Source organism: Periplaneta americana, chromosome 4, assembly GCF_040183065.1.
Source record: "Periplaneta americana isolate PAMFEO1 chromosome 4, P.americana_PAMFEO1_priV1, whole genome shotgun sequence".
NCBI classification, from domain to species: domain Eukaryota; kingdom Metazoa; phylum Arthropoda; class Insecta; order Blattodea; family Blattidae; genus Periplaneta; species Periplaneta americana.
This window is the reverse complement of record NC_091120.1, coordinates 44268045-44295194: the sequence shown is the minus strand read 5'-3', so window position 1 is coordinate 44295194 and position 27150 is coordinate 44268045. Positions and strand designations below refer to the sequence as shown.

The 27150-nt window shown below is 35.5% G+C and overlaps 1 protein-coding gene across 2 annotated transcripts in view; it reads right to left on the bottom strand.

Moving 5' to 3' along the window:
• Window positions 1-24946, bottom strand: part of Ube3a (ubiquitin protein ligase E3A) — a 30349-nt gene extending 5403 nt beyond the window's left edge. Inside the window, exons 1-10 of one of the 2 annotated variants that reach the window (XM_069823276.1) lie at window positions 24702-24946; window positions 24445-24541; window positions 24158-24344; window positions 23800-24067; window positions 22932-23713; window positions 12480-12977; window positions 8335-8479; window positions 3548-3753; window positions 2914-3081; window positions 366-521 (exon numbers count right to left, since the gene is read on the bottom strand). In XM_069823276.1, coding sequence (XP_069679377.1) covers window positions 366-521; window positions 2914-3081; window positions 3548-3753; window positions 8335-8479; window positions 12480-12977; window positions 22932-23713; window positions 23800-24067; window positions 24158-24265 — 2331 coding nt within the window. In that variant the 5' untranslated portion in view covers window positions 24266-24344; window positions 24445-24541; window positions 24702-24946. The remainder of the gene's footprint in view (window positions 1-365; window positions 522-2913; window positions 3082-3547; window positions 3754-8334; window positions 8480-12479; window positions 12978-22931; window positions 23714-23799; window positions 24068-24157; window positions 24345-24444; window positions 24542-24701) is intronic. The other variant, XM_069823275.1, reaches the window with a different exon arrangement.
• Between the last annotated feature and the right edge of the window lie 2204 nt (window positions 24947-27150).

The following is a 27150-nucleotide window of genomic DNA, read 5'->3' as shown; positions in this document are numbered from 1 at the left end:
ATTAAAGAAAATGTCATTAAGCTCTTAATGTAAAATTATAAACCTTTTCAAAACTAACTTTTTACGAACAATAAAGAAAACATGATAAAGTCTGTAAACTGAAAAGTATTGGTAGCAATTGATTTTAGTATACAATTTTATTACATTAGAACTGTTTAACTTCAAAACAGACTCATAAGTCACGCAATTTGATCATCTAGTTGGCTTTGGATCTTGACCAAAAAGGAATAAGAACCCCTGGTGTAGATGCACCTAGTCGAAATTTGTCCAAAGGAGAAGTGTTCAGCATGAGACTGCGAGGAAAAGGTGAGAGGCATTAGGCCTCCCAGCTTTCAAAGTTGATTATACGTTAAAGCAACTCTTACCTTACTTCCACAAACTAACTGTTCTATTTCTTCAGGCCTGAACAAAAGATGGAGAGGTGATTCATCTGTTACCATCTGGAAGCCACGTCTAAAAGCTCGGAACTGTTTGTCTACTGATGTGTTCAAGAGGAAATCTGCATACAATTCTACAAATTCCTATAAAAGAAATTACACACGTCAGAATTATTTTTTCTGAAAAATTATAAATAATGTTTATCATGTAAGCTAATAGCAGTTGTTCTATGACGTGGAATAGTGACCACACTGAGCACGAGAAGTTCAACTATGTGAGTTACATAATCTGCGACCAGTCAGAAGCATATTTAGCAATATGATATTTGTAGTTCTGCTTTGATCAGTTCAGGATGACTCCTATTTATAACAATTGTCCATTTATTCTTTATTAGTGTCAAACCCTTTCTACAAAGGCATTAGAAGCTAGAATGTAAGTAGGAATTTTAATTATGACTTTATTTAGATTAAAACACTTTCTTTATAAATTTAGAAAAAAATAAAGGTTCTTGATAATGATTACATTCTAATAAAACAACCCAATCTCACAAAATTCCTGACACAGTTCATCAAAGTTCACAAATTCTTGCAGTCTCAATAGGTCAGTAATTGAGACTTGTTCAGACATGGTTTCTTGTAAATAGTTCTCTTAATCTACCACAAAATATTTCAATATCCGGTAATTTCATCACTATAGCATTTTGTTATTCTAGGTTCAATTTGTAATTCAGTAAAATACAAAAATATTCTTTGTTCTTAATTTCTATGATAAAATGTCTAGCTTTCATTAATCAGGTAATCTTGTCGTACTTTAATTTTTATTGTAATTGTAATTGTAAATTTAATATTAATTGTAATTTTATTCTTCATATTATAGTTGTAATCGCCTGGTAGAGGGGCAGAGAAGGCCTGACGGCCTTATTTCTACCAGGTTAAATAAATAAATACTATTAAATACTACTACAACTACTACTATACCAAATTCATTTTCAAAGGTAGAATAATGGTAATCTAATTCTTGACTCATGAAAAGCTATGTAACTTTCAATATTGATTATTATCTGTAAAATTATAGTATTTTTCAAGATAATGCAGCAAAATGTTATAAAACTCACAAAAAAGTTAAATGTGTTATCTAAGTAATGTCATTGTAATTGCAATATTCTAAGCCTTCTAAAATAAGATCCTTTGATATGCGTGGATTAAAGAAAAAAAGGAAGAAATAATCATATGCGCAAAAGAAACACGTAAGCCATAAAATATAAGGAAAAAACGTAATACCTGGCAACCCTTAGGTAGCCTGTAAGCAAGCAGTCATATTTTCTGTGTAGGTTATCTTTAAAGGATTTATTAACAACCTGAGGTTCATATGTCATTCCCCCTATGATAACAACTAAATCAGTTTTCAATTTTGTTACTTCCATCTTGATTTTGTCACTTGTGGCACCACGAAAAGAATCAAAACCTAATAATCTGTACAGTCTGCACATTCCACATTATATGGTAGACTTTTTTACAACTGACGAGCAAATGTTCTGATGAGGGAAGATAAAAAAGTTTGATTTTTTTCTTCCACCATGTTAATAATGTCAAAAGAAGTGCTAATACAAATTTTGGCCACTCGACCGCAATTATGAGGCCGTCCAGAAAGTGATTTTCCCTGGGGCCATTTGTAGAAAAATGCATAATTGCATGGAAATATTTATTGAAATAGATACAGCAATTGTTGCGCTATTTGTCAACACTGAATTTGAGACATTTGTCATACCATGGGATCAATTTTTGTGTCATAGAAGTCAGCCGCCTCAGATTGGAACCAGCGTTTGACTGCATCTGCACCTCTCTGTCGATCCCATGATATGAGAAATGTTTCATTTCCGATGGAAAATATGTTGAAAAATCGCTCAACAATTGCTGTGTCTGTTCCAATAAATTTGCCCATGAAATTGTGTTTTTTTCTGTTAACGGCCCCTGAAGAACTTATTTTTTTAAGACCCTCATAATTGTGGTCGAGTGGCCAAAATTTGTAAAATTCCTTCTTTTGACATTTTTAACATGACAGAAGAAAAAATTTAACTTTTTTATCTGCTCCCATCAGAACGTTTGCTTGTGAGATTATAATACGAGTACAGTTTTCACCTGGTTATTTTACGACCCCCCTCCTCCCAAAAATTCGAGCCTATACATTATATGTTTTGGATGGTAGTTCAAGAAAATAAAATTACAATTTAGAATACTGGTAACAGGAAGGAAGAACTGAAAGTACTGCAAAATGTATACAACTTAAGACAAAGTATGTGACACCTTTGTCACAATTTTTTGTATGCAGGTTTTCTTCCGTGATGATTTGTCAGTAATTACAAATAACTGATGTTCTCTTTCCTAAGTAGCTACAGAAAAAAAAAAAAAACAAACAAAAACAAAAAACCATGGTTAAAGCGATATTATCATACATAACCCATCTCTGACAAAAATTTAAGACAAAATAATTCTTTCCTACGTTTTAGTGTATGTTTGAACAATGTTTACATTTTACCTTCTTGTTATCCTGGCACACATATATTTGATCACCACCTTCCTTCAACTCATGAAAGAATGTAGTACCAAAGACATCTTGATAGCAGATGCGGAATGTCTGCACAAAAGTTTCTTCCATGTCATCAGCCTCATATTCCAGCATCCCTTTCAGTCCAGTGAATAACGTCTGAAAACATTTAATTTATTTACTATGAGATATAGCACAAGGAAGAAATGAGCTTGAAATAAGACAGCTATTTATTGAATTAATGGAAAAAGCATCAAACATTGGATTAAATATTAATGAGAGTAAAACAAAATTTGTGGTAATCACTAAAACAAAAGAATCCCCAATAGCCTTAAAATAAAAAATTATACTTTTGAAACAGTGAACCAGTTCAAATATCTTGGTGTTTTGATAGACAATTATAATGACAGAAAATATGAAATACTTAATGGACTACATAATGCAAACAAAACTTTTTACGCTGTTCACAAATTATTATATCTTCCCGTTTTTTAACAAAAAATTTAAAAATAATTTTGTACAAAACTCCAATCCAACTTGTACTATTATATGGATCGGAAACAGAGCTTGACTTCAATGTGCAAAAAAGTTAGCTAATCTATGAGAAATTATAACTAAGCCTTACTTGGTTCCAGTCTTCAAGGTCATAAAAGGTACCCTTTTTGCCCATAAGTTTCCGATAAACCACCATCGGAAAATGGACATCCAGAATAATATTATTATAAATTGCTAGACCTAGTACAATCCCAATAAGGGTAAACTGAGCATCACTTTCAAAGGAGGTTGGATTGAACCATACAGTCTGTGTTTCACTTTGAAATGTGAACATTCCTGAAAGTAAAGGTGCACAAATTAAAACTGTATATTGAATATGATACACAATTATCGGCCAAAATATTTATTACACTGAAAGACATAAACAGCAATAACGAAACTTCAGCTGCAAGTGCTATGAACACTACAGAGCTATTAGTAGCATCGGGGCCATCAGAGCATAGATCCTTACTATGAAAGTCTAGGTGTAATTACAGGGAGAAATAGACACCAAGGGCCAGTCAGTTTGATTTAAAGTTTGTTAGTGAGTTTGTTAACGAGAAGTAGTCAGTTCTGTGTTAAAATTGTTGTCAATGTACATTTGGTTTAGAATTATTTATCGAGTTGACATGTTAAACAGAGGTGTTAAAATTTTTACCATTGTCTGTAAGTTATATTGTCCATTGTTAATATTATGCAATGACAAAGTATAGTCTACCAACAACGAGTATTTACATATGATATACACCTAAAAACGAACTCATGCAAAACAGTGGTAATGTGTATGGACTATTCCATATGAAATCGATCAGTAAAAAACCTCGCATTTTTTTAATACTCTAATTTTTCCCTATTTATACAAGGTGCTGAGGACAGTGCATTTTCAAAAATATACTAACGAAAGTTAAACGGTTTTCGTACTACTGAGCGACAAATTTAGCGTATTTTATAAAAACAAGCCTTTTTCAGTGCTCAGAACTCTGGAACCATTTACTGCAGAACATTGAACGGGAGCTCATTTTGAAGCTGACATTTGGTAGGTTATGTTAAGAAGTAATCCTTATTTTTACTGTATACAGAGAGACAGATAATCTGATTTTACTTACTTTTAGGCTTTTTGACCATTTGTAAAAATGTAAAAAATATTGAGAAAAAATCTTGCATTATTAACAGGGACTTCGGCATTATTTGCTTAGTGGCTTGGCAATAAGTTTCGAGGGTATTAAATAAATTATTTTCACATGCCTGGACTTGAACGATGCAGTACCGCAGACACTGGCCGAGAGCTGAAGATAAGCGAGTGTTGGGCGTCATTTTACTCCTGTGTTATGAAAACTTGTGATAAAGCTAGCCCAGCTATACACTACTAGACGAAACATCACGTGTTTGTCTCCTGGCTTTGCTTGTCTCAGCTAGCTCCCACCTCACAGTCAGCTGATTACTTCACGCGCATACTATTTATTTTCTTTATTTGATATTTTCAATATTTTCTTATCAACGGTGCACCAGTAAAAAATATGTGTTTATTTGTACTTTCAATGCTGAATCTAACCATATATTTTAAAAATATTTTTTCGTGGGCAAAGGCGTCTTAATGAAGAAAAATCTAAATTTCTCCATTTCCATAAAAAGTAAGAAAAACTGTTTACATCTCAATATAAACTTTAATTTCTCAGCATCAAAATAAACCATGATTTTGATCATTGGGTGAAAGGGTTTCGGAGCCACAACAGTTTAAAGTTGCTAATTTTATGAAAATACGATAAATTTAAATATTTGTAATTTAAACACTATGAAGTTCTGATGCCTCAAACTTTGCACAAAGCATTGTATCACAGTTCTCTACCTACAAATAAAGTTTCATTGTATTTAAAAATTGCAAGGTCAATTTTCTCTATATTCTGGTCGATTTGAAATGGAATAGCCCATATGACTTTTTAGGCTTTCATGGTGACTATGATTTGAATTAGGCTTTTGGGTAATCCACTGTATCTTTGAATTTGGCACTTCCATCATTTCGAAACTATATACAGGTTCTATCATCAGGCTAAGACCAGAGAGCTCGCCTACTCTGTTGGGTCAGTCATCCGGATAAGCCTGGCGTAATGAGCCCAACAGAGCAGGTGACCTCTCTGATCTTACCCTGATGCTGGAACCTGTATGTAGTTCAGAAACGTTGGAAATGCCAAGTTCCAAAACACGGTGGATTACCTAAAAGCCTAATTCTAATGAAAATGGTAACGTGATTTGCAAGAAAATATCCTGGCAATCCTGATGACTGAATGCTGCAATAACCCTAACCACTCAACACTCTTACACATAATATACATTGAAGTGCATTTTAAAACTAAAATCAAATTGTACACTAAGATATCTGCATTTGGGTACAACTTGACTTCAAACAGATATTGTAAGAATTATTATTACAAGGCTATATATTCGTATTATTGCTGATTTCAAGTGTTTTATGCACTAATAAATTCCGTCAATAATTAGTAATTACAGCATATAAGTATGTCATTGCATCTTCATGCAATTATTATTAACATCAATACTAAAAGTAACAACATCATTCAAATTTTAGTTGTGATATTTTTTATTATTTTTGTTACAATAACAATAACAATGGCGATGGTGGATAATCTGCCAAAGACAGTATGCGAATCAAGGACATCACAGAACACCCAGTCCCATGGACGGAAGATAAATTCTTCCATTCTCCACACATGAAATCGAACCATGGAGCATTGGATTGGGAAGCACACACACTATCCACATAGCTACAATGACAGACTAACAAAAACAACGATGATAATAATAATAATAATAATAATAATAATAATAATAATAATAATAATAATAATAATAATAATCTATCTAAAACTGGTTTAACAATGTGTACACATCTTTCAGTGCCCAATATTCTAATTTTTGAAAATTAATTTAAAACATTCTCTCCAATCTTCTCTGTTAAGCCAATGTCCTTCCTCCAATCTTCTTTCACTCATTGCTGTTTTAATTACATGAATCCATGTAAGCTGAGCTAAGTACACTTAACTCACATATATTTAAGAAACAAATCACATTAATTATTTAATTGTTTAAGCTAATTGAGTTAAAAATTGATACTCTAATATTTATGTACTTTTGTATTTTCTATTTGTATACAGACCCTATTATTACATGCTGAATTATTTTACCACTTATTAATGTGATTGTGCTCAATGAACTCTCTTAATTTTGTGATATATTTTGTATAACTGATCTGAACTGCGCCCGAGCACGAGCTTCTGCTCTTTCGGGTTGCAATGCCTAAGGTAGCTCAAGTGTAAAGTATTAAATAAATTATTATTATTATATTATTATTATGTAGCATTAGGTCTACCTCTCTTCAACCTCTCGGGCAGCAACCATTCCAACTCTTTTCTTGGTAATCGTTCTTCACTCATCCTTTTTACATGACCGTGCCATTGCAATTGCTTATGTTGTACAGTAGTGACAAAAAAAACCAGACCGACCCTTGTAGCTTATTTCAGAGCCTTGTTCACTCCAGAGCACGACAGACTGGTAACTAAGACTTTCGTGGTTCGAATCCTGCCTGGGAAGGAAACTTTTTTTTTGTTCCTTATTCAAATTTATTCCCAATACTTTTCGATTGCAGCGATATTTTACTACTTAATTAACTTATTATTCCCAGAACATGAATTTTACCAGCAATCGAAAAGTATTGGGAATAAATTTGAATAAGGAACAAAAACAAGTTTCCTTCCCAGGCAGGATTCGAACCACGAAAGTCTTAGTTACCAGTCTATCGTGCTCTGGAGTGAACAAGGCTCTGAAATCAGCTACAAGGGTTGGTCCGGTTTTTTTTCCACTACTGTACATAATCCAGTACTGAATTTTTTACTCCCATTTTAGATTTTATTATGTTGTTTCTAATTTTGTCTCTTTTTGATATTTAAAGCCAATCTTCTCCAAAAGTCCATTTTCATAGCTAATAATTTAGAAAATGTTTGATGTTTCAGCTGCCAAGTTTCTGTTACATTTATATTGCTGTGCTTCTTACTACTGCTCTATATTTTCTTTGGTAATACTTCTGTCCCAGAGAATGCTATTTAAGGTTGATACTGCTGATTTTCCCATTGTTATTCTTCTTTTAATTTCATGATCTTGTTTCCCATCTTTGGCAATTATTACTTCAAGATAATAATAATAAAAAAAAGGTAAAGGTATCCCCGTAACATGCCATGAAGGCACTTGGGGGGCATGGAGGTAGAGCCCCATGCTTTCCATGACCTCGGCACTAGAATGAGGTGGTGTGGTCGGCACCACGCTCTGACCGCCTTTTACCCCCCGGGAAAGACCCGGTACTCAATTTTATAGGAGGCTGAGTGAACCTTGGGGCCGTTCTGAAAGTTTGGCAACGAGAAAAAATCCTGTCACCACCTGGGACAGGATGATGATGATGATGATGATGATGATGATGATGATAATAATAATAATAACAATAATAATAAATTTTAATTTATTGGCTACACCAGTAACTTCTACTCTACAAAAAAAGTAAAAGCAATCCCTTAGATGCAATAAAGGTACATGAGAGACATGGAAGTAGAGCTTTCATGACATAGGCATCAGAATTTGTGATCAGCATGCTTCAATCGTTTTTTTAAACTCGGGAAAAGTCTGGTACTCAATTAGACAGGGAGCTGAATGGACCCTAGAACCATTCTGGAATTTTATCAAGAAGAAAACTCTCACTCGTCACACAGGATTGAAGGTGAAAAATTCCAGTTCATAACCAATTGCTATACAAACTGAGATGCCTGACCAGTACTCAACATATTCTGCATTAACAATCTTTGATGCAAAACTTACCATAATCAGGGTTGAAGATTTCTTCAACTATTAACTGAAAAAATTCCTTAGAGACACCACCTTCATCAATTCCTTGTTCACCTTCGAACTCAACAACCAGCTGCTTCTTTAAATCTTTTGGGTTCTCCATTGCTACCATTTCCAACTGCGATAAGAGAGAATAAAAATATTAAGAAAACATGAATAACGTCTTTTTAACAAAATATGACATAAGATACCAATAAAATAGAACTTATTACCCCCAAATCTAATCAACAATTCAATGCAGTTTATTAAAAAATAGTTTTCTTTGATGGCCAATACATTATTACTAATATTTATATGGGGCAAATCGTAAAACAGCGAATGCTGAACTCCGCCCATGACCCCTTTCCACTTTTCCCCTACAAGCTCATCACACACTCTAGCGGGAAAGAGTGGAAATAGGGAGTTTAGGTGGGGGTGACATCTAGTGGAGGAAAATGGAACAAAAAGAATGAATGCAGCATCTACGAAGCAAAGGAGGAACTTCGTCCTGTCTCCCTCTCTCTCTCTCCTCTCTCTCTCCAACCTCTTCTTCTCTCTTCCTTCATGTCTCTCTCTTTTTTTTCTTATGACTTTGCAGAGGGTAGGATTCGATCCATGCATGTTCCTAAAGAAATGCACGCATGCTTTTTAGTCACGCTTTAGACCTCTCGGCTACCGAGGCGAGTTGGTGGTAGAAGGGAAAATGAATCTATTTATGTTCGGGACAATGACCGAATAGTGTGGGTAGAAAGTGGCGGGCTTGTGAATTTAGCTTGGTAGGGGTTGACTGCGTGTTAACACGCCCTGGTAGATCTTCATTGTGTCCATGTCCAGCTACGAGTACAGACGGAACGACGTGTTGTGATGAGCCGTCATGTGGCAGGTCCTGATTACAGCAAATGAGGCTCTGGTGACTATTGTGTTACTTCGAGGACAGTGCAAAGTTAACAGATGAGTGTTGTTTTATTCAAAGTATGTGTTAGTTTATATATGAAACGTAAATATGAAATACATGCGAGGGGGTAGGCAGTGATCCACCAAAACGGGGCAGGTAGTAGAGAGAGACAGGAGAGAGAGGGAGGGAGGGAGGGAGGGAGGGAGGGAGAGAGAGAGAGAGAGAGAGAGAGAGAGAGAGAGAGCAGGTGAGCGAGGTGCCGAACAAGTGGCGAGGGTGGGGATAACTTCCCCTACTGGCATTCGCTGTTTCATGATTTATCCTTTATATGTACACAGCCTTAAAACAGTCATTCATCTGTAAGTGTGTGGCCACACATGGTATGTCAAAAGCATGCTGTTTGCAAGCAGAGTCGGATATTCATAGCCCTTTAAGTCAAGCGCATAGATTGCTCATGCAAATTACAATTACCTATCTCTGTCATAGATGATGTTGGAAATGATGTCCTTGTGCTGCCACACATTATCACACCTTTCAAGAAAATTTGCATTAACACGCACTAGTTCCTCTTTTGAAACTTCTGCAATTTCCCTTCTTATATTGTCTTTCAGTTCTAACATATGCGGATTATTCTGATACACTTTATTTTCTAACTTTCCCTATAAATAGAAATCGCATATAATAAGATCTAGGCTCCTTTACTTACGACCCTATCTTAAAAAATTTCCGCAATTAATATTGACAAGAGATAAGCTATATGCGCTGGAGCGAAGTCTTCTTGAGAAAATGCCTGTGTACATTCAATGACAGATAATTCTTCTAGGAATGGTATGACTATGTTATCCCTGTACCTCCATACATTTACAGTATTAAAAAAATATATATATAGACTCTATAATTCTGTAAGCATTCACTGCGCTCCATACACCAAATTTTTGGCCATGCAATGACGTTTTGTGTACAAGCTCGGGTTTTTCCGCACTCCAGTATGTTGTTCTGTGTCACTACATAACCATGTAAATAAAATTATGCTTCATCCGTGAAAAAAATTAAATGTGAATCAATAGAACCACTATTAACATTACCCAACACCAAATTGCAGAGATTTACTCTACTAACATAATCATGTGGCTGCAATTTCTGAACAAATAAAGTGGTACATACTATTTTTTATTATAAACATTAATTTCGAGATTTTACAGTGGATATTCTTGTATGTGATTTCAATTTAAGAGGGAACTTAAAAAGTAAAATAAAGTGTATTGGAATAACCTGCATACATTGGAAGAACTGAAAGACAATATTCATACATTCATTCAATCATTCATAATGTTCTGCCAAGGGCAGGTCTTTCACTGCAAACACAGCATTCTCCAGTCGTTCCTATTTTCTGCCTTCCTCTTAGTCTCCGCATATGATCCATATATCTTAATGTCGTCTATCATCTGATTTTCTTCTGCTCCAAATTCTTCTCCCGTTCACCATTCCTTTCAGTGCATCCTTCAGAAGGTAGTTTCTTCTCAACCAGTGACCCAGCCAATTCCTTTTCCTCGTCCTGATCAGTTTCAGCATCATTCTTTCTTCATCCACTCTTTCCAATACAGTTTTGTTTCTTATTTGTCTGTCCACTTCACATGCTCCATCCTTCTCCATATCCACATTTCAAAAGACACTATAAGAAGGGAAATTGCAGCAAATTCAGAAGAATTAATGCGTGTTAATGCAATTTTCTTGAAAAGTGTGATGGCACAAGGGCATCATTTCCAACTTTTTTTATGACAAAGATAGATAATATGCATAAACTATGCACTGACTTAAGAGGCTATGAATTTTCGACTCTGCTGACGGTATGTTTTCAGCCATCATGTGTGACTGCCCAATACTGACAGATGAACGTCTATTTGAAGGCTTTCTCTCTCTCTCTCTCTCTGTGTGAGAGACATGGAAGAGAGAGAGAGAGAGAGAAAGGAAGGGAGAGAGAAATCAGTTTTTTCTTCCTATATGCTTAACTCATTTAGCAACAACTCATTTCTTTACCATGTTATCAATGGTACTCCAGTTCTTAGCTTATATGCAATGCAGTTATAACTGTAGTGGATGGTGGAGAGTGTAAGTGAATGTCCAGCCATCTCAATCAGCTAAAGGAGTAAACATCTATAAAAAATTCTTAGTTTCCCAAATGAAGGGCTTGTACATTGGGCTGACAAGCCAACAGTGGCATAGCATCAATGTAAGCTAAAAAAGCTCAGCTTTCCCAGTTAATAACTCCATAATAAATCTGCAGTTTATGAACAAAATGATTTATTAATTTTAATACAATTTATATGTACGCCTTAAATGTTGTGATGCAGCAGCTCAGGATGATTTGTGATGCAGCAGTAAACATGAAGCCTGCACACACCAGCTTCCAATCTCCTCCACAGACTCGTTTCTTTCACGCATTCTTCTATGTAACCCACCCCGCAGATTTTCCATCCCTTTCTAACTAAACTACCCTGGTTGCAAGGCTCGCAAGAAGCTAGCTTTGACATTGGAAAGAATTTAGCTTTCTAGTTATCCCTTTCGTGAGTTGCGTTCAGTTGAAGTGTTAGTTTGTACTGTGGCTGATATAATAAATAATGAGTGAAATAACAGTTCCTAACACTAATTTATGTAGTCAAAAATAATCTTCTGATAAAGATTTTAACGTTGATTGATGTAATTTTACTAACACTATATCTATTGACCATTAATATTGTGATTTCTCTAAATATGATAGAGAGTGAGCTAATGTTAAATTATACATACTGTATGTATCTATTTCTTAGAGATATGTGTAAATCATGAAATCATATTTAACTACCATACCATTTGAGGTGATGCCTTATTGGTGGTACGTATGAGGTTCCAACCAATCTTCGGACTGCTGACTTAACGTCGACTACTATTTATTTTAAGATTATTTTTGCAATACATTTCCTCATACATGAAAGACAACTTGAGTTAGCTTCCCTTGCTCAAAATTTCATGCGATGCCACTGCAAACCAACTATATAAAACTTAGAGACATGCACTTTGCAATAGCTTTCTGGCTGGGAGAGAATTTGCTCAACCAGTATAATAATTTTAATGATTTTCAACAAGTATACTAATCGAACCTTAGAGCTGATCATGCTAATACTTGTAAAATAAATACCTTCTTGAAGTTTCTATTGTAAGAATACTTTCAACAAACATTAAAGCAAGAAATAAGTTGAGAACATACCTCTACAAGAGCATCGTCTATGATGTGATCTCTTCTGACTTTGAGTCGAAGATAAGGATTTGCAGGTTGGCCAACTACAGAATGATAAAAGCTCATTCGTCTTTCGCTGTACATCCGTATTCTACTATCATAGTACAGACCCAAAGTTTTGGTTGCTGGTGTAAGAATGAAAGCATAGTTCATGAAGCTAAATTTTTTTGTTTGCTGTGATGATGATGTTGCTGAATCGCTCTTATAGTTGGCATAGTCCTTGTCCATCTCAATGGCGTCACTAAGGGGCTCATTGTAGAACTCGGTAAATGGGAAGTACGGGCATCTGGAGTCTAGAACATTAACTTGAAGTTCGGTCCCCAATGGGTCTTCATGCTGTGGAGGCCGAGGATTTTTGTTACCAGAGATATTACTTAGGAGAGAGTCGTCTGTAGCAGCACTGCAGTCCTCCTGCCTCAGTTCTGATGGATCCAACTCCCCAGCCAAAATGTTTGCGTAATACACCACCTTGAAACACAACAAAATATATTCAAATACAACATATTCTAGCTTTAATTATCACTGTTAAATTGTTCCACAAAGCTGTGATGGTTATTGATACAATAATATCAAATCATATAAACTTACATTATAGCAACAATTCATCCCAAGAATGAAATCTAGCTTCATAGAAACATCTTTAATTTGGGTTATAACTATGGTCTGTCCCAGGAATCTGTGGAGTAGAAACACGAAACAAGACCTCTGCATAAGTAGTATGTGGGAGGGCTAGGGCCAATGACTGCTCTGGCAGGAGGTCTTGCTAGAACGAAGTGAGCCATCACTTGCAGGAGGGGACAATTTCTATCTCTACCTTCTACTACGAGCATCTTACCCCTTTGCGGACTTTAGCTGATGCTGCCCGCAATACACTCCGGCACACATGAACTCCGTCCCCATATGCGCGAAGTTACTCCACAAAATCCTGGGACGGACCATAGGGACTGGATTTCTAGTTCCGTATCTATTTTGTTTCCTACGTCCCAGATGCATGTTATTCAGATATCTCTATGTTTCATGCACATAGGATCCCCCTATTAAAATCCTATAGGACCTAAAATGCTTAAATGAATCATAAATTCCTATAAATACCTAAAAACTATGTCTGTACCTGAAAAGATCCTTTTTAATATTTTTCGTATATTTGAATAAGAATACCAGTACTAAAAATGCAAAATGTCAACAAAAAAAATATACTTAAAAAAATGCTATTTAAAATGTAAAAAAAAAAAAAATTCACGTACAAACACTGGCCTGGCGAGTTCATTTCATACAAGTCTTATAAGAGGAAGAAAGAAGATTTTATCTAATTTCCTAGAACCGAAGTGCGTTTAGCAAAGTGCATCTAGCACAAAAGGGGTGATAAGTTCTTCAGGTTAGGTAAGATCTTGCAAATTAGTTTTCGCATCAGTGCATCTTTGTTATGCAAAATAAAACCGACTTATTAGCAAGCAATCAGTCTCTTTCACTATAAGATTTGAGTGTTCAGTTCAGTAGCACTCATGGTCAGCATCAGTTCTTTGTATATAAATTCCACCTAAAATGGAATATGTACTAAAATTAAAATTACAGATATTGTTAATTTCATATAAACTCCGAAACTGAATTTTACAAAGTTCTAAATCTCTCTTTTTAGCACCCAGAAATCCGTTCCCTAGTTATAACTTTGGAAAATAAAAAATCCTTTACACTATACAATGGTTTTGTTTAATAAAAAAATGATTAAATGCAATGCATTTCTTACATAACAGAAAAGTTGCACTGTAAAATTCAATAAACAAAAGATTAGCATGTTCCCATGTGATAACGAGTTTATTGACTTTGGCACTGAAATTAATAGTTTACATCACAAAGACAGTGGATCTACAGAATGCTAATGAATATCATATTCACATATGAAAGCAAAAAGCTCGTAAGCAAATAAAAGACTTATATTACAGTGAACGCACGTAATATTAATATGCAGTTAACAGAATCGAGAACTGTATCAACAGATATAGACATTTTACTTACAATAAAATAAATATATACTAGTACATGATCCAACAAAAATGTCGATAATCTGGATTTCAATGATAATCGTGTTAAATAGGTCTAATAAACAATGGTTAGCAGAAACAATAGTAAAAAATAATGACAACCAAAGCTACACTGTACATATTTATATATTGTCAAAGTTTCAAACAAAAAAATAGGTCCACAACTTGAAACTGAAGTGATTTTGTATAAATACAGATATCCATAGGTTAACTGAAGATGGAGAAAAAAATAACTGAATAGTTCTTTCAGAAGAGTTCTCCAAAAAGAACTGATGATTGGAACACAACGTTTCAAAATATATATTGATTTATTCATAAAATCATCTGCCTTCCAATGAGGATGACCTCTAGAATCCAGAAGATAATATATAGACAAATAAGTTATTTTTACACAAAAATTTACATAGGAATATTATATTTGTGATCACTTTCACCCATTAAATGTAAACTAAGTTTGTAAGTATTTATTATATCGATGTACTGAAGTACATATGATGAAGGATCGGTGGAGAAGAAAATAATTCTCTGCGGCACCGGGATATGAACTCAGGTTTTCAGCTGTATGTACTGACGCTCTATCCACTGAGCCACACCAGATTCCAATTCCGATGTTAGATTGAATCCTCTCAGTTTTAAACTCCACCTCTTAGTTTCCCTTTAGTGGCCAACTCTCATACACTGTGTCACAGATGTGTGACTAAGTGACAAGGATCCGACGAAATGAGTGGCATCTTAAATCACTACGTGATTACATATGCATATCATATTATAGCGATGTACCGAAGTATATATATGATATTTCCATGCAGAAATTCTCTGTTATCATATGTTGAAGGATCGGTGGAGCAGAGAAAAATTCTCTCAGTGGCTTTTTTATTTCAAACCATAAATAAGAAAAAGCAAATACATAATTCCATTATTAAATTATTCAGTTATATGTTAAGCCACGAAACTAGAAAATATTTTTATTCACTCATGTGTAATCTGATTTATTGATAAGATATTAATTTTTCTATTTAATTTTTATGGACCAAATTTAAAAACAAAAAAATTATAAATTTAAACATCATCTAATCTTAATGAAAGGAATTAGTGATTAAAATTTAAATGAAATGAAAAAAAGATTGTGAAATTTTCTTAACTAATTAGTGCATACCATTAAGTTCATAATAATTGAAGGGTCTCACTATTTTTCGTGTTAGTTTTCACAGTAGAAGAAGGCTCTATCTCAATTTTTTTTAACTTTTGAGGAAAAAAAAAATATTATTTTTCCACCAAGAAAGACAGCAGCGAGTTTTGCTCTTCTTCAGTAACAAAAATAACAAGGTTAGGCATAATCCACAACAAAGAATTCGTGCACGTACAGGTTAGGCATAATTCATAACAAAGAACTCGTGCACATAGACACTAGATGGTGCCTGCTATCATATTTATTTTTGTAAAAAAAATTAATTTTGATGGAAGAGTGAGACAGGCCCTTCTTCCACCAAGCCCTTCAATTATTTCCAGAACTGTATCACGGTCCACATTATGAAATCATTTTCCTGAAGTATTTTCACATCATGCACACCACTTGCAGTCTTGCAGTTAACCTATCCAGTTCTTCGTGAAAAAGGTTTTCGAGGTTATTCATCCTGAAATTATTTTGAAGTCCTACACCCATTCTTATCCAAGTAAATATTAACTCAATCAAATTACACTGGCAGTGCCTCAACTGGATAACAAAATCATAAGTTTTCCTTGGTTTTAATTTTGACAATTTCCGTCTTAATAACTGTTTTATTTTATTCACAGCCAATACCTTCCCAAGTCAACCAACTGGTTTTTGTTGCTATGTTTGTGAATGTATTCAGCACCTTATCAATCACAGAGATAACTTGCATTACCCGTAATGATAATACAACCTTCCTCTAAATTGCAAATTAACCTGTTTGGAAACTAATGCTTGGGATGTGTTGTGTTCATTTGTGTGCGTGGTAGTCTCTTGTTGATCTGAAAGTAAATACCCATTTACCGGTACTCTCCTACAGAAATCCTGCTTGTTCCATTGTAATATACTGGTATAATGGTTTTTCATGCTTTCACACTAGTTGAGCTGTAAACTTTCAAACCTTTCTTGAGAATTAATATCTGATGTTTCAGAACTACTTAGGAAATAAAAAGAAGTTGGACATATTAAATATCAAGACATAGATGAAAATCCTTAATCTTTTTTTTTTTTTTTCACAATAAGTGTTAGAGGGAAGATAGGTGAAATTTTGGTCATTTTCAGTCAAAAATCGCATTTTCGTTTTCTTGTGAAAAATGAATCGGCAATCTCTTATTTATATGTTGTGCAAGTTTCAATGCTCTGAGGTGTTTGAAAGCATAAAAATTACGCAATATATAGGCTAAGTGGTTGTACCCATGAACTTTAATTCCATGCAAATTTTACAAGCTGTTATTTTCTCACATTTTTTCAGCGCATTTCGTCAGGTTCGAAGTATAAAGGTCTTACAATTTTGATGCTAGGAATATGAATTTTTTACTGCATATTCTATATAATATGCTTAACAAAACAAAGTATCATTTTTTTTGATAAACTGAATACTTTCAAAATTAAGAAATAAAACATATTTAGTGGACACTAAATTTAAATTTTAAATTCTGGATATATAGTTACTTTCTAACCCTATCAGAGATTCTGTAAAAAAAACAACTTGATGCATGAAACTTACATTTTGTAAGAGATAAATTTTGAAAATATGCAAATTATTTTTTCTTATATTTGAATAACTTACAAACCATTCATTGCATCAAAATGAAATTCATATGCAAGAATAGTTATAGCAAGGGGATGAAATATACATAATATGAAGTCTCTACCTTAAAAACTGTAGCCTACAAAATAGAAATTTCAGCCATCACCCCCCCCCCTTAAAGTTCCCCTACCTAACTGTGAAATTTTAGTTTACAAATTGTTGGGTATAATTCTGGTCGAACAATGAAAACGTGCAGAAAACTAAGGGAGCCAGTTGTACCTCCTTTCATAAAATTGGTGAAAAAGTAAATGTTTGACTGCTTTTATGTCATAAATCGTTAAATAAAGTATATACCATATGCATTATGCATCATTGCATAACTGCTATTCTAATACTTGCACACAGCAATGAGTATTGCACTTGATAACAGCACAAATATTTTGCATGAGTCAATAAAAAAAGTGAAATACGTGTTTTGAGCACAAATGAAAAAATTATAGGCCTACATGTGGCAGGGTCAGGGAAACAAACAAGGAAACACTGCAAATAGCACATTCGACAAAACCTCCATAATAATCCTGCTCACAAATGTCTTTAGCTGTAGTGCTCAGAATGATGTATAAAGTAAGTCATTTATAACAATTTACTGAGGTACCCCTGATATAAATAGTCTACTTTCTTTTTCTGAATCTTAATATCAATAAATTTATGTTAAAATAATATACAGAACACATGTTTTCTATTTCAAACATAATGGTAATACTGTTAAGACCAATATTTTTGCAGCTGTGTTATATACACAGCTAATTCCAAGCAACATGTTATAATCACACGTGCAGTCTCCTAGAACTTGCCAAGTGACATGCTAGTTCATAGTTTCAGTTCACATTTCATTTGTTAATTTGTTATTTGGAACCTAGCATTTCAGATCAATTCGAACACATGGAAGAGTTCCATACAAAGAAAAGTCTTCCGTTCATCTTCAATAATATCATTCAAAAATGGATATAAATCATTAATCCAGGGATAAAACCAAGTGAAAAAAAAAATATATATATATATATATATATATATATATATATATATTACTGCTCAAAAAAAATTAGTGGAACAAGATTTGAAATTAATTTTTTATTGAACAATGAAAATGTAGAATGTTGTCCTTAGTGCAGCATGAACTTCAGACACTATATTTTATAACAAATTCCTTTCCATGGCCATTTACAACATAGTTATGATCAACAATGATCATCTCACTCGATACTGTACAAAACAAAGTGAAAAATCTGTTTCTTTTTTTCTAACAATCATGAGTCCTCACGATCTCTACCAGTACATGGATTTAGTACCTCGTGTGGCCTCCATGAACATGAATTACTGCTTGGTATCTACGAGACATGCTTCTCACAAGCCGCGAATGTTGACTTGAAGTATATTCATCCACTCTTCATTAAGTGCCAGTGCAAGCTCTTTGAGGTTCTGTGGGTTTTGATGGTGCCTACAGATGTTCTTTCAAGCATAACTCATATGTGTTCTATAGGATTTAAACCTGGACTAATCGCTGGCCAATCCATTACAGGAATTTCATTCTCATTCAGAAAGTTCATGGAGACAGCGGCAGATGCATCAACACAAAACAAGCACCCATATGTTCCATTACAGGCAGAACATGTTGTCACAATATATTCTCAACATAAACAATTGCATTTAGTTGGCCAGGAACGAAGGTCAGGACAGTTTTCGTTTCTAACCTGATGGTGGCCCAAACCAAAATTGAGCCCCCACCAAACTTGTCAATTTCAAGAATGTTAGGTTCATTGAGATGCTCTTCATACATCTCTAGACACGTAATCGTCCATCGAGAATCTTGATTCATCTGCGAACAGTACTTGCCTCCACTGTCGAAGTTGCCAATTTACATGTTTCAGAGCAAATCTTAACCTTGCTTGCTGTATTGTGATGAACCTCCAAACGAGGGACATGTAGAAGTCTCCAAGCTCTCAAAGTAACTTCCCTGACTATCTGGTCACTTACTGCTATTCCATGTACTAACACGAGGTCGTTTTGCAGGTCATGAGCAGTGGATGTACGCCAATGCAGAGTAGAATGAACTAAAAATCTCTGTCTTGATTTCCAGTTGTCTTTTGTTTACATTCTTGCCCATATCTCCTTCCGTACTGCCCTGATTCCCTATAACCTTTGACAGCTCTATACACAACTGATACAGAGTAACAGGAGTCACTGGCAATCTGATGATAAGTCCATCCCTGCTGAATGAGGGTGACAGCTTGTGCAACTTCAACTTCTCTCATATCAACCATTTTGTAGTTCCTTTGCATAACATCTGAATTAGATCACAACAATGACCACTGCCTCTGATGTGTTCTAAAACGGCCATAGTCAAACAGAGAAGATAAATTTGAAAGGCATGATGAGGGCCGATAAGCTGATACAATAACAATAGGAGTTTCGTCAGGATCCGTCTGTGCTTATATATTTAACAAATATTATTAGTTTACAATATTTGTCACATTTATTTAGTTTTTTAACGTTTTCGGCTTAAGTAAGCCATCTTCAGAAAAGTTTATGCCTATATAGGCCTACATGAAATTAGTACATGTGTTTGTGATACAAATAAATAAACCAGTTACAATAAATCTCTGTAGAAGTAGATGAACGTACAATGAATTAAAACATTACTGTATTAAAAACAGGGCTATGTGAGCCATAATCAAAGTCATCAAAAGTTATTAAATACTAAAATTAAATTAAAACATGTGTCTTCCTACCTTCGGTGTCTACAGGGATGTCTCCACAGTAGCCTACTTATGATATTGATTCACCTTATTCTAGTCAGATCTGGACATCACTACAGATGAACTAACCTGTTTCAATTGCAACTGCATCGCACAAGTTTTAATTTAATTTTAGTATTTAATAACTTTTAATGACTATGGCTCACATAGCCCTGTTTTTAATACAGTAATGTTTTAATTCATTGTACGTTCATCTACTTCCACAGAGATTTATTTTAACTGGTTTATTTATTTGTATCACACACACATGTACTACTTTCATGTATATAGGCATAAACTCTTCTGAAGATGGCTTACTTAAGCCGAAAACGTTAAAAAACTATATAAATGTGACAAATATTGTAAACTAATAATATTTGTTAAATAGATAAGCCCAGACGGATCCTGACAAAACTCCTATTGTTAGAGAAGATAAAGTTAAATCATACTGGTTTTCAGCATGGATGTATTACTATCCAGTTTCCTTGGACTGTGATGAAGATAAAAGTCATATTACCTCCCCTCTTTCGCGTCGTCGAGCTGTCAGGACTAAATAATCGGTATGTAGTGGTCATTGTGCTGTCACATTTCTCGCTATCAACATTACACAAAACTGTCAGAGGCAGTCATGATGGCCTGCATATAGTTTCACTTATTATTTTTCTTAGGTTAAATTAGCTTAGATTAAAACTTAACGCAAAAATTTTCTAATTTGTCCCTCATTAATGTTCCAAGTCCTACTACATGACACTGTGAAGAACGCAAGAGGATGGCAGGAGCAGAGATTAAGTAAAAGAGCAAGTCATAGATGAAGCTGTAGCAATGTAGGCAACATAAAACAGTGATAACTGTCAATAATGTTATATTTTTGGTCCAGGGAAAATACTAGTCTTATATTCAGTGATTCATGTACCATTTTTTGGCCCAAGGAAAATCATAGTCTCTTTGGCAGCAGGTTTGAATGAAATAATGTTGATACCTGACGAGTTTAGGCTGATAGCACAAAAGCAAGATGTCAGACCTACATACGAAGACCTGAACTGACAAACACCACAAGTCCGAAGTTTATCGAAGTCTTTCTGCACAATTTCGTTACCACGCTAAGGCACGATTGTATTTACTTGGCTTCTAGCCCCGTCATATGTATCATAAACAAAAGAAAAATTGAGTGCTGGAGTCAATTTCGCACCAAAATAAGGGTGGCAAGTTGCTGTGGAATTGGTGAGGTGTACAAAGATGGGATGCATTTCTTGTATGTATAAACGTTTTGATGGGTACATAGATAGTAGGTAGAAAGCGAGTTTTCGTAAGGTGGAGTATCAGTGACAGGTTAGGTTTGGTTAGTTCAGCTTTTGGTATGTCTTACATACGCATTTTGGTCAGTAGGCAGGTATGGATTTACATCGCCTTTCTTTGGTAACGCAATTGTAAAGAATTATCCTTACTGAATTTGACTTTATACCTGATCAAGTATGATTCTAAGCCTGTGTTTTTTAATCATACAAATATTTATTTCACTACTCTTATATTGCAAGTCTACTATGGTTCTCTTGCTCTCCTGAAAAATTTACAGTGGACTTAAGATGTTTGTCAATTCAGGTCTTCATATGTTACAGCATAAGTAAAAAAAAATCCATGGCGCTACAGCCCATGAAGGGCCATGACCAACCAGCCGGCTGCTAGCCTCACGTCCACAAGCCGAAGCAAAGGTGGACGATCATCCAACCAGAATGGAGGTATCGTGTGGTTAGCATGATGATCCCCCCAGCCGTTATAGCTGGTTTGCGAAACCAGATTTTCGCTACCTATCATAGCTCCCCAAGTGCATCACGATGCTGGGTGGGCACCGGTCCCATACACTGGCCGAAATTTCAAGACAAAATTTCTTCCCCCATGAAGACTTGAACCAGTGCGCATTCCATAACGCGAGTCCTAGGCAGGATGCCTTAGACCACGACGCCACAGCGCAGGACACAGGATAAGTTAGGGGAACAAATTGGAAAGTAGAGTCAAACTTAGCTTGGCACTCATTCACAATTATTCCGTCCTGTAAAGGAAATGTGTTCCAGAATGGTTACAGACTAATTAATACCCTAGATCATATATATCCAGATTGCTCGATCTTATAGGCTTTGACGATAACTTTCGTCAGGTTTACTATGCTGCCATCTATAGTCCCGTCGCTCTAATTTCCGGCAGCCAATCGCGTTGCAGGTCGGCTACATTTAAACGTGTGCGTCTTGTGATTCGCTGATTCATTTCTTAAGGCTCGATAAATACTTAATATAATCGCCCTCCACTTTAGCTCTTTCGTTGACGTTCGCAGAAAGCACATGAAGACGTTATTTGCTGCTCAATTATTTGCTGAATTACAGTGCGTTTGATTTATTATCATAGGAGCTACGACATGATAATGTTTAACGGTGTGGCAACGTAAGAACAAAAATGGCGAACGATACTACCTACCTAGACTTTATAGAGCCTTCACTTTCTATGACATAAGCAAAGAGGCGGAGTCACGCCGGAAATAACAGCGTTGGGACTATAGTTGTTACATAAGGAGTCACGTCAGAAAGCCTATTTGAATTGCATTAGCGACTGTACTGCCATCTCGTGTTCGTTTATGGCGACGGGTGGCGATCCTGGCAGTTGTTCTCTTCAAAGTGCTACCGATTTTAACATAGGAATGAACAATCTGTTATATAACTTATGTGATCTGGGCTAATACTAAACAGACAGCTGCTGACTGTAGAAATAAATCCCAATATCCCACAACGAATACACAATAATAGGGCCTAATGTTGTAAACATAACATTTCATTTTCAAGTTTAGTGGTGATAACGTACCTTCATCAGTTTTGTAGGCGCTGTTATCGTCTCCTCATCTTGCACGCAGTAGTCTCGGGAGAACTGACCAGAGATGACTTTGAGAGTGATGAGCTGCTGTAGAGCTTCGAGCATTCCTTTAAGGCGCGTACGACAATGCCGAGCCCAAATCTGCGCCAGACGAGCCTGCAACCTCAAAGGCAGGTGTGACGCTGCCTTGCATACCAATGGTAGTGCCATCTCCAGGTACTCCGATGAACCGAGGGCAGGAATCTCCAACACAATCACAAACACATTCAGCAAATCTTCAGCATTATCCCTCTTGGCTCGGCCAAACACTCGAAGGTCTATTTCTAAATTTCCAGACAATGTTCTGAGTGCATGCACCAATGCACTCTCAAAAACACTTCCCGGCACTTCAAAAAGCGCCTTGTATGCGCGACGGAGTGATGCAATATCTACCCTCAGGTCATCGGGACAACTTGCACTCTTTCGGCTTTGACTACTTTGTGAGCATTCTCCCCCTTCTTCGTTCACTTCCTGACTATCTTCGTCCTTATCCAGGTCGCCCTCCATTATTCTAACGTCTTCTTTCTTCAAATTCTTCAGGTCTTTGGGAGCTTTATCTAACATGGCATCGATTGGTGAATCTGGATGTTGCTTTATAAAACTCTGACTCAATGAATCTGCACTTGAGTACACTTCCCCCAATGTTCGTATCAGTAATGAATATGAACTCTCTTCTTTACAGGTTTCCAGTATTTTCAATAGCTTCTCTTCGTTAATGTAAGGGACTTCTTTACCTAAAAAGGAAAAAAATATTTAAATAATAGTTCAGCACAGTTTAAAACAACAGAAAACGTAACAAGTGAAACAGACTACAAATTACCTTGTGTGGAATTTGTAGAGGATTGACTACCAAGCCTCGAATTCTTTGGAATACCAGTATCTGGCTCTGTTGCATTGTATGTTGCAGAAATTTTTGAAGAATCCAATCTTGAATTGCCATCATTCGACCTTCCATTTTCATTACTTTTAGTTGACAAATTAGACTGTGTTCTAGCAACTTTGGTTGGCTGAGCATCACAGAGTTTGGCTTCTTGGGAAAAAAGCTGTATAGCCTGTGCAGCAGCCTGATTTGGTGTCAAATTTTTCACCTGAAATGAATAATAATCCATTAATAAGACCAAAGTGTTAGTTAGTTTTAAAATATCTGTATGAGAACCAATAATGAACAAAAGTCTTACTTTTCCACTTGATGCACAATATGCATTATCACAGTTGGAGTTGCCACAACCATCAATCAGCTGATAGAAGTACCGTTCAATTAGTTTCTTTGCTGCTGCTCTTTTCATTGTATCAGTTTCTACTGGCAAACCACTATTTGGTGAAGGAAACAGCTCTGATGATGTCGCTGCAGCAGTCGAAGAAGCACTTGGAGAAGCAAAGATATATGCATTAGAGATACAGATGAAATAGACTATATTTCATACTGTCTACAATTAACATTGTTTAGTATAAGTTATAGGTTTACCTTCAAGGTTTTATGAAAAGAATGTACTGTATGTAGTTGAACATGTCCACTGTAATGAATGTGTTCAAACCTCAACTAAGAATGACACAGCAGCACACTAAAACCATAGAATATACACCATCATACAGAATTATCCGAGAAGAAATAATGCTGCTGTCGATTATTCCAATCTAATATAATATATTTGTAAAAATTTCAAATGTCATTGAAAACTGTCCCACTGTAGGCTATATCTGAAGTAAGCTGTATATATGTACCTTGAGGCTTCACCGTCGCCTGTTCCGTAAATATTATCCTTTGAGTTCATAGAATATTGATACTTATTCAGCACAGCAATAATTTTTACGTCAATCGGTTATGAAGTGTAGAAAACAGCGTAGTAAACTTGCTAAATATCACTATTTGCGTACTTTTCATCAGTACTACACAAACAATATTAATTTTGTTACGGGTCTGCAAAATGTTGATGATCGATAAGTCTAGCCTGGTAAAATGGAAGACCATATACCGTAGCCTACGTAATTATACAAGGAAGGGAAATGCTGAACATTTTGTCGACAAAACTGGGATTGACTTATTTCTAATCATCTCCGCTAGGTTCGCATCTACCTCAACACCTCAACAGTTATTAAAGTCCTTACTAATGTCAATATTACCGTTCAAATCCTATTCATGGAGATTTATTATTATTATAATTATTATTTAATGGCTTTCACGATAAAAAGTGCATATCATGTAGCAGAAGGCTGCTTCTACGTACGCAGAAGGTAATTAAAAATACGCTTTGGATTTGCGACTGTTTTACGGGGACTCGCAGAATACTATTTTTTTTAATTGGTTTATTTTACGACGCATTATCAACTGCGATGTTAAACTAGTCTATGTGAAACGAAGGTGGTAATGCAAGCGAAATGGTCCAAAGTCCAGCGCCGAAAGTTACTCAGCATTTGCTCTTAATCGGTTGAGGGAACATTCCGGAAAAAACAAAACAAGTAACTTGTCACAGCCAGGATATGAACCCGGGTCCGCTCGTTTCAGAGTCAGACATGCTAACCGCTACTTCAACAGTGGTGGTTTACATTCCCTATGTAGCTATGCCAACAGAAGAAATTATGATTGTATTTATTTATTTATTTATTTATTTATTTATTTAAATAAAATAAGAGTCTTGTGGATTTTGGTGTTTTTATAGACTAATACGAGCCTGAAGGTTAATAAATTATCGGTACTTATTTTATTCGTAGCTTTTGGAAATTATTCTCAATATTAAGGTAGTAACAATACAGAAAATAATTAACACTGCCTCCTTGAATGTTAATACCGTTATGATGAATGGAAATCCCATGCTTTTTTTAATGGCCCATGTGTACAACCAACGAATATTTTCTTGCACTAAAAGTCTGTATGAGAGAAGATCAAGCTGATTTGCTTTTGACTCTTACTTTAATTCATAACTTCTTTTAAATAATTTTGGTTTATCCTGTGTTCCATAATGTTTGACAGATGACGAAAACATTGCCAGCAGAGGAAGGAAGAAGGATAATTATTGCTAATCAACCGATGGCAGAGGTCACTTAACTCTGGGCTTATCTTGAAGTTGGGCGGAGTTAAATCCCCTGAGCACGTATTCATATTACCGATATATGTGATCAGAAATAAAATGCTTCATACTGCTCAACTTCAAGATGTCTGGAATGTGACCTCTGTCATAGGTTGATTAGCAATTATCCTTCTCCCTTCCTCTGCCTGCAATATTTTCATCACCTGTCAGACATTATGGAGTACAATATACTATTGGAAGCAGGAGAATTTGCGATTGGGAGATGAACTGGGGTAAAGGGTTAGGTATCAGTCACAGCTGCAGGAAGAGTGGCAACATGAGCTTGTCACTAACCATCAATAACCATCAGGATGCAGTAAATATTTTGCTGAATGGTTAACCCTTTCCGCTCGAATGAGTCCATTTGGAATCACTAACATTAATGGAATTCCCACTGAATTAGTGAAATGCTTGGGTGAAGACAAGCAAATTCTATTATTATGCAACGAAATATATGAGAAAGGCGAATGGCCTGAAGATTTTACGGAGACTGTTGATTGCAATATCCGAAGGAAATAATGCCAAGAAATGTAAAGAGTTCAGGACTATCAGTTTAATATCGCACTTGGTGAAGATTCTCTTGCGAATACTGAATCGACGTTTATATTCTAAGATGAAAGAACAGTTGGAAGAAGAACACTACATGAATGAATGAACATTTCTGTAATCGCTGACTCGTATGATTTGCCTGATGATTCCATTTGGTATCCTTAGAAGTAGTTTCATTCTTTACCGATACAGTGTAGCACCCGCCAGTTCCTTGGCCAGCTGTTATTAGGAAGAGGATTGCTTTTTTCCTTGTTTCTCCATGGTATCTCTATGACCTTGTGCACCCGTAATAATTGTGGAAAATCAAAAACAAATTCAGGTCAGAAAGGGTTAATAACATGGTATGTTTTGATCTACTGTTAGAGCATGGACGACATTTAATACTTTCCTTAATGCATTTCTTCCATATTCCTTCTTCTTGCAATCTCTGTAGCTCCCAACGTAGTTCTTCAGTCCTTGTTAATCCATGATGAATTTATGAAAGATATGGCTGGTACTGGTATAACTTGAGTTTTATTGTCTATGCTTAATGATTAAATTTTTGTAGTTGAGGGTTT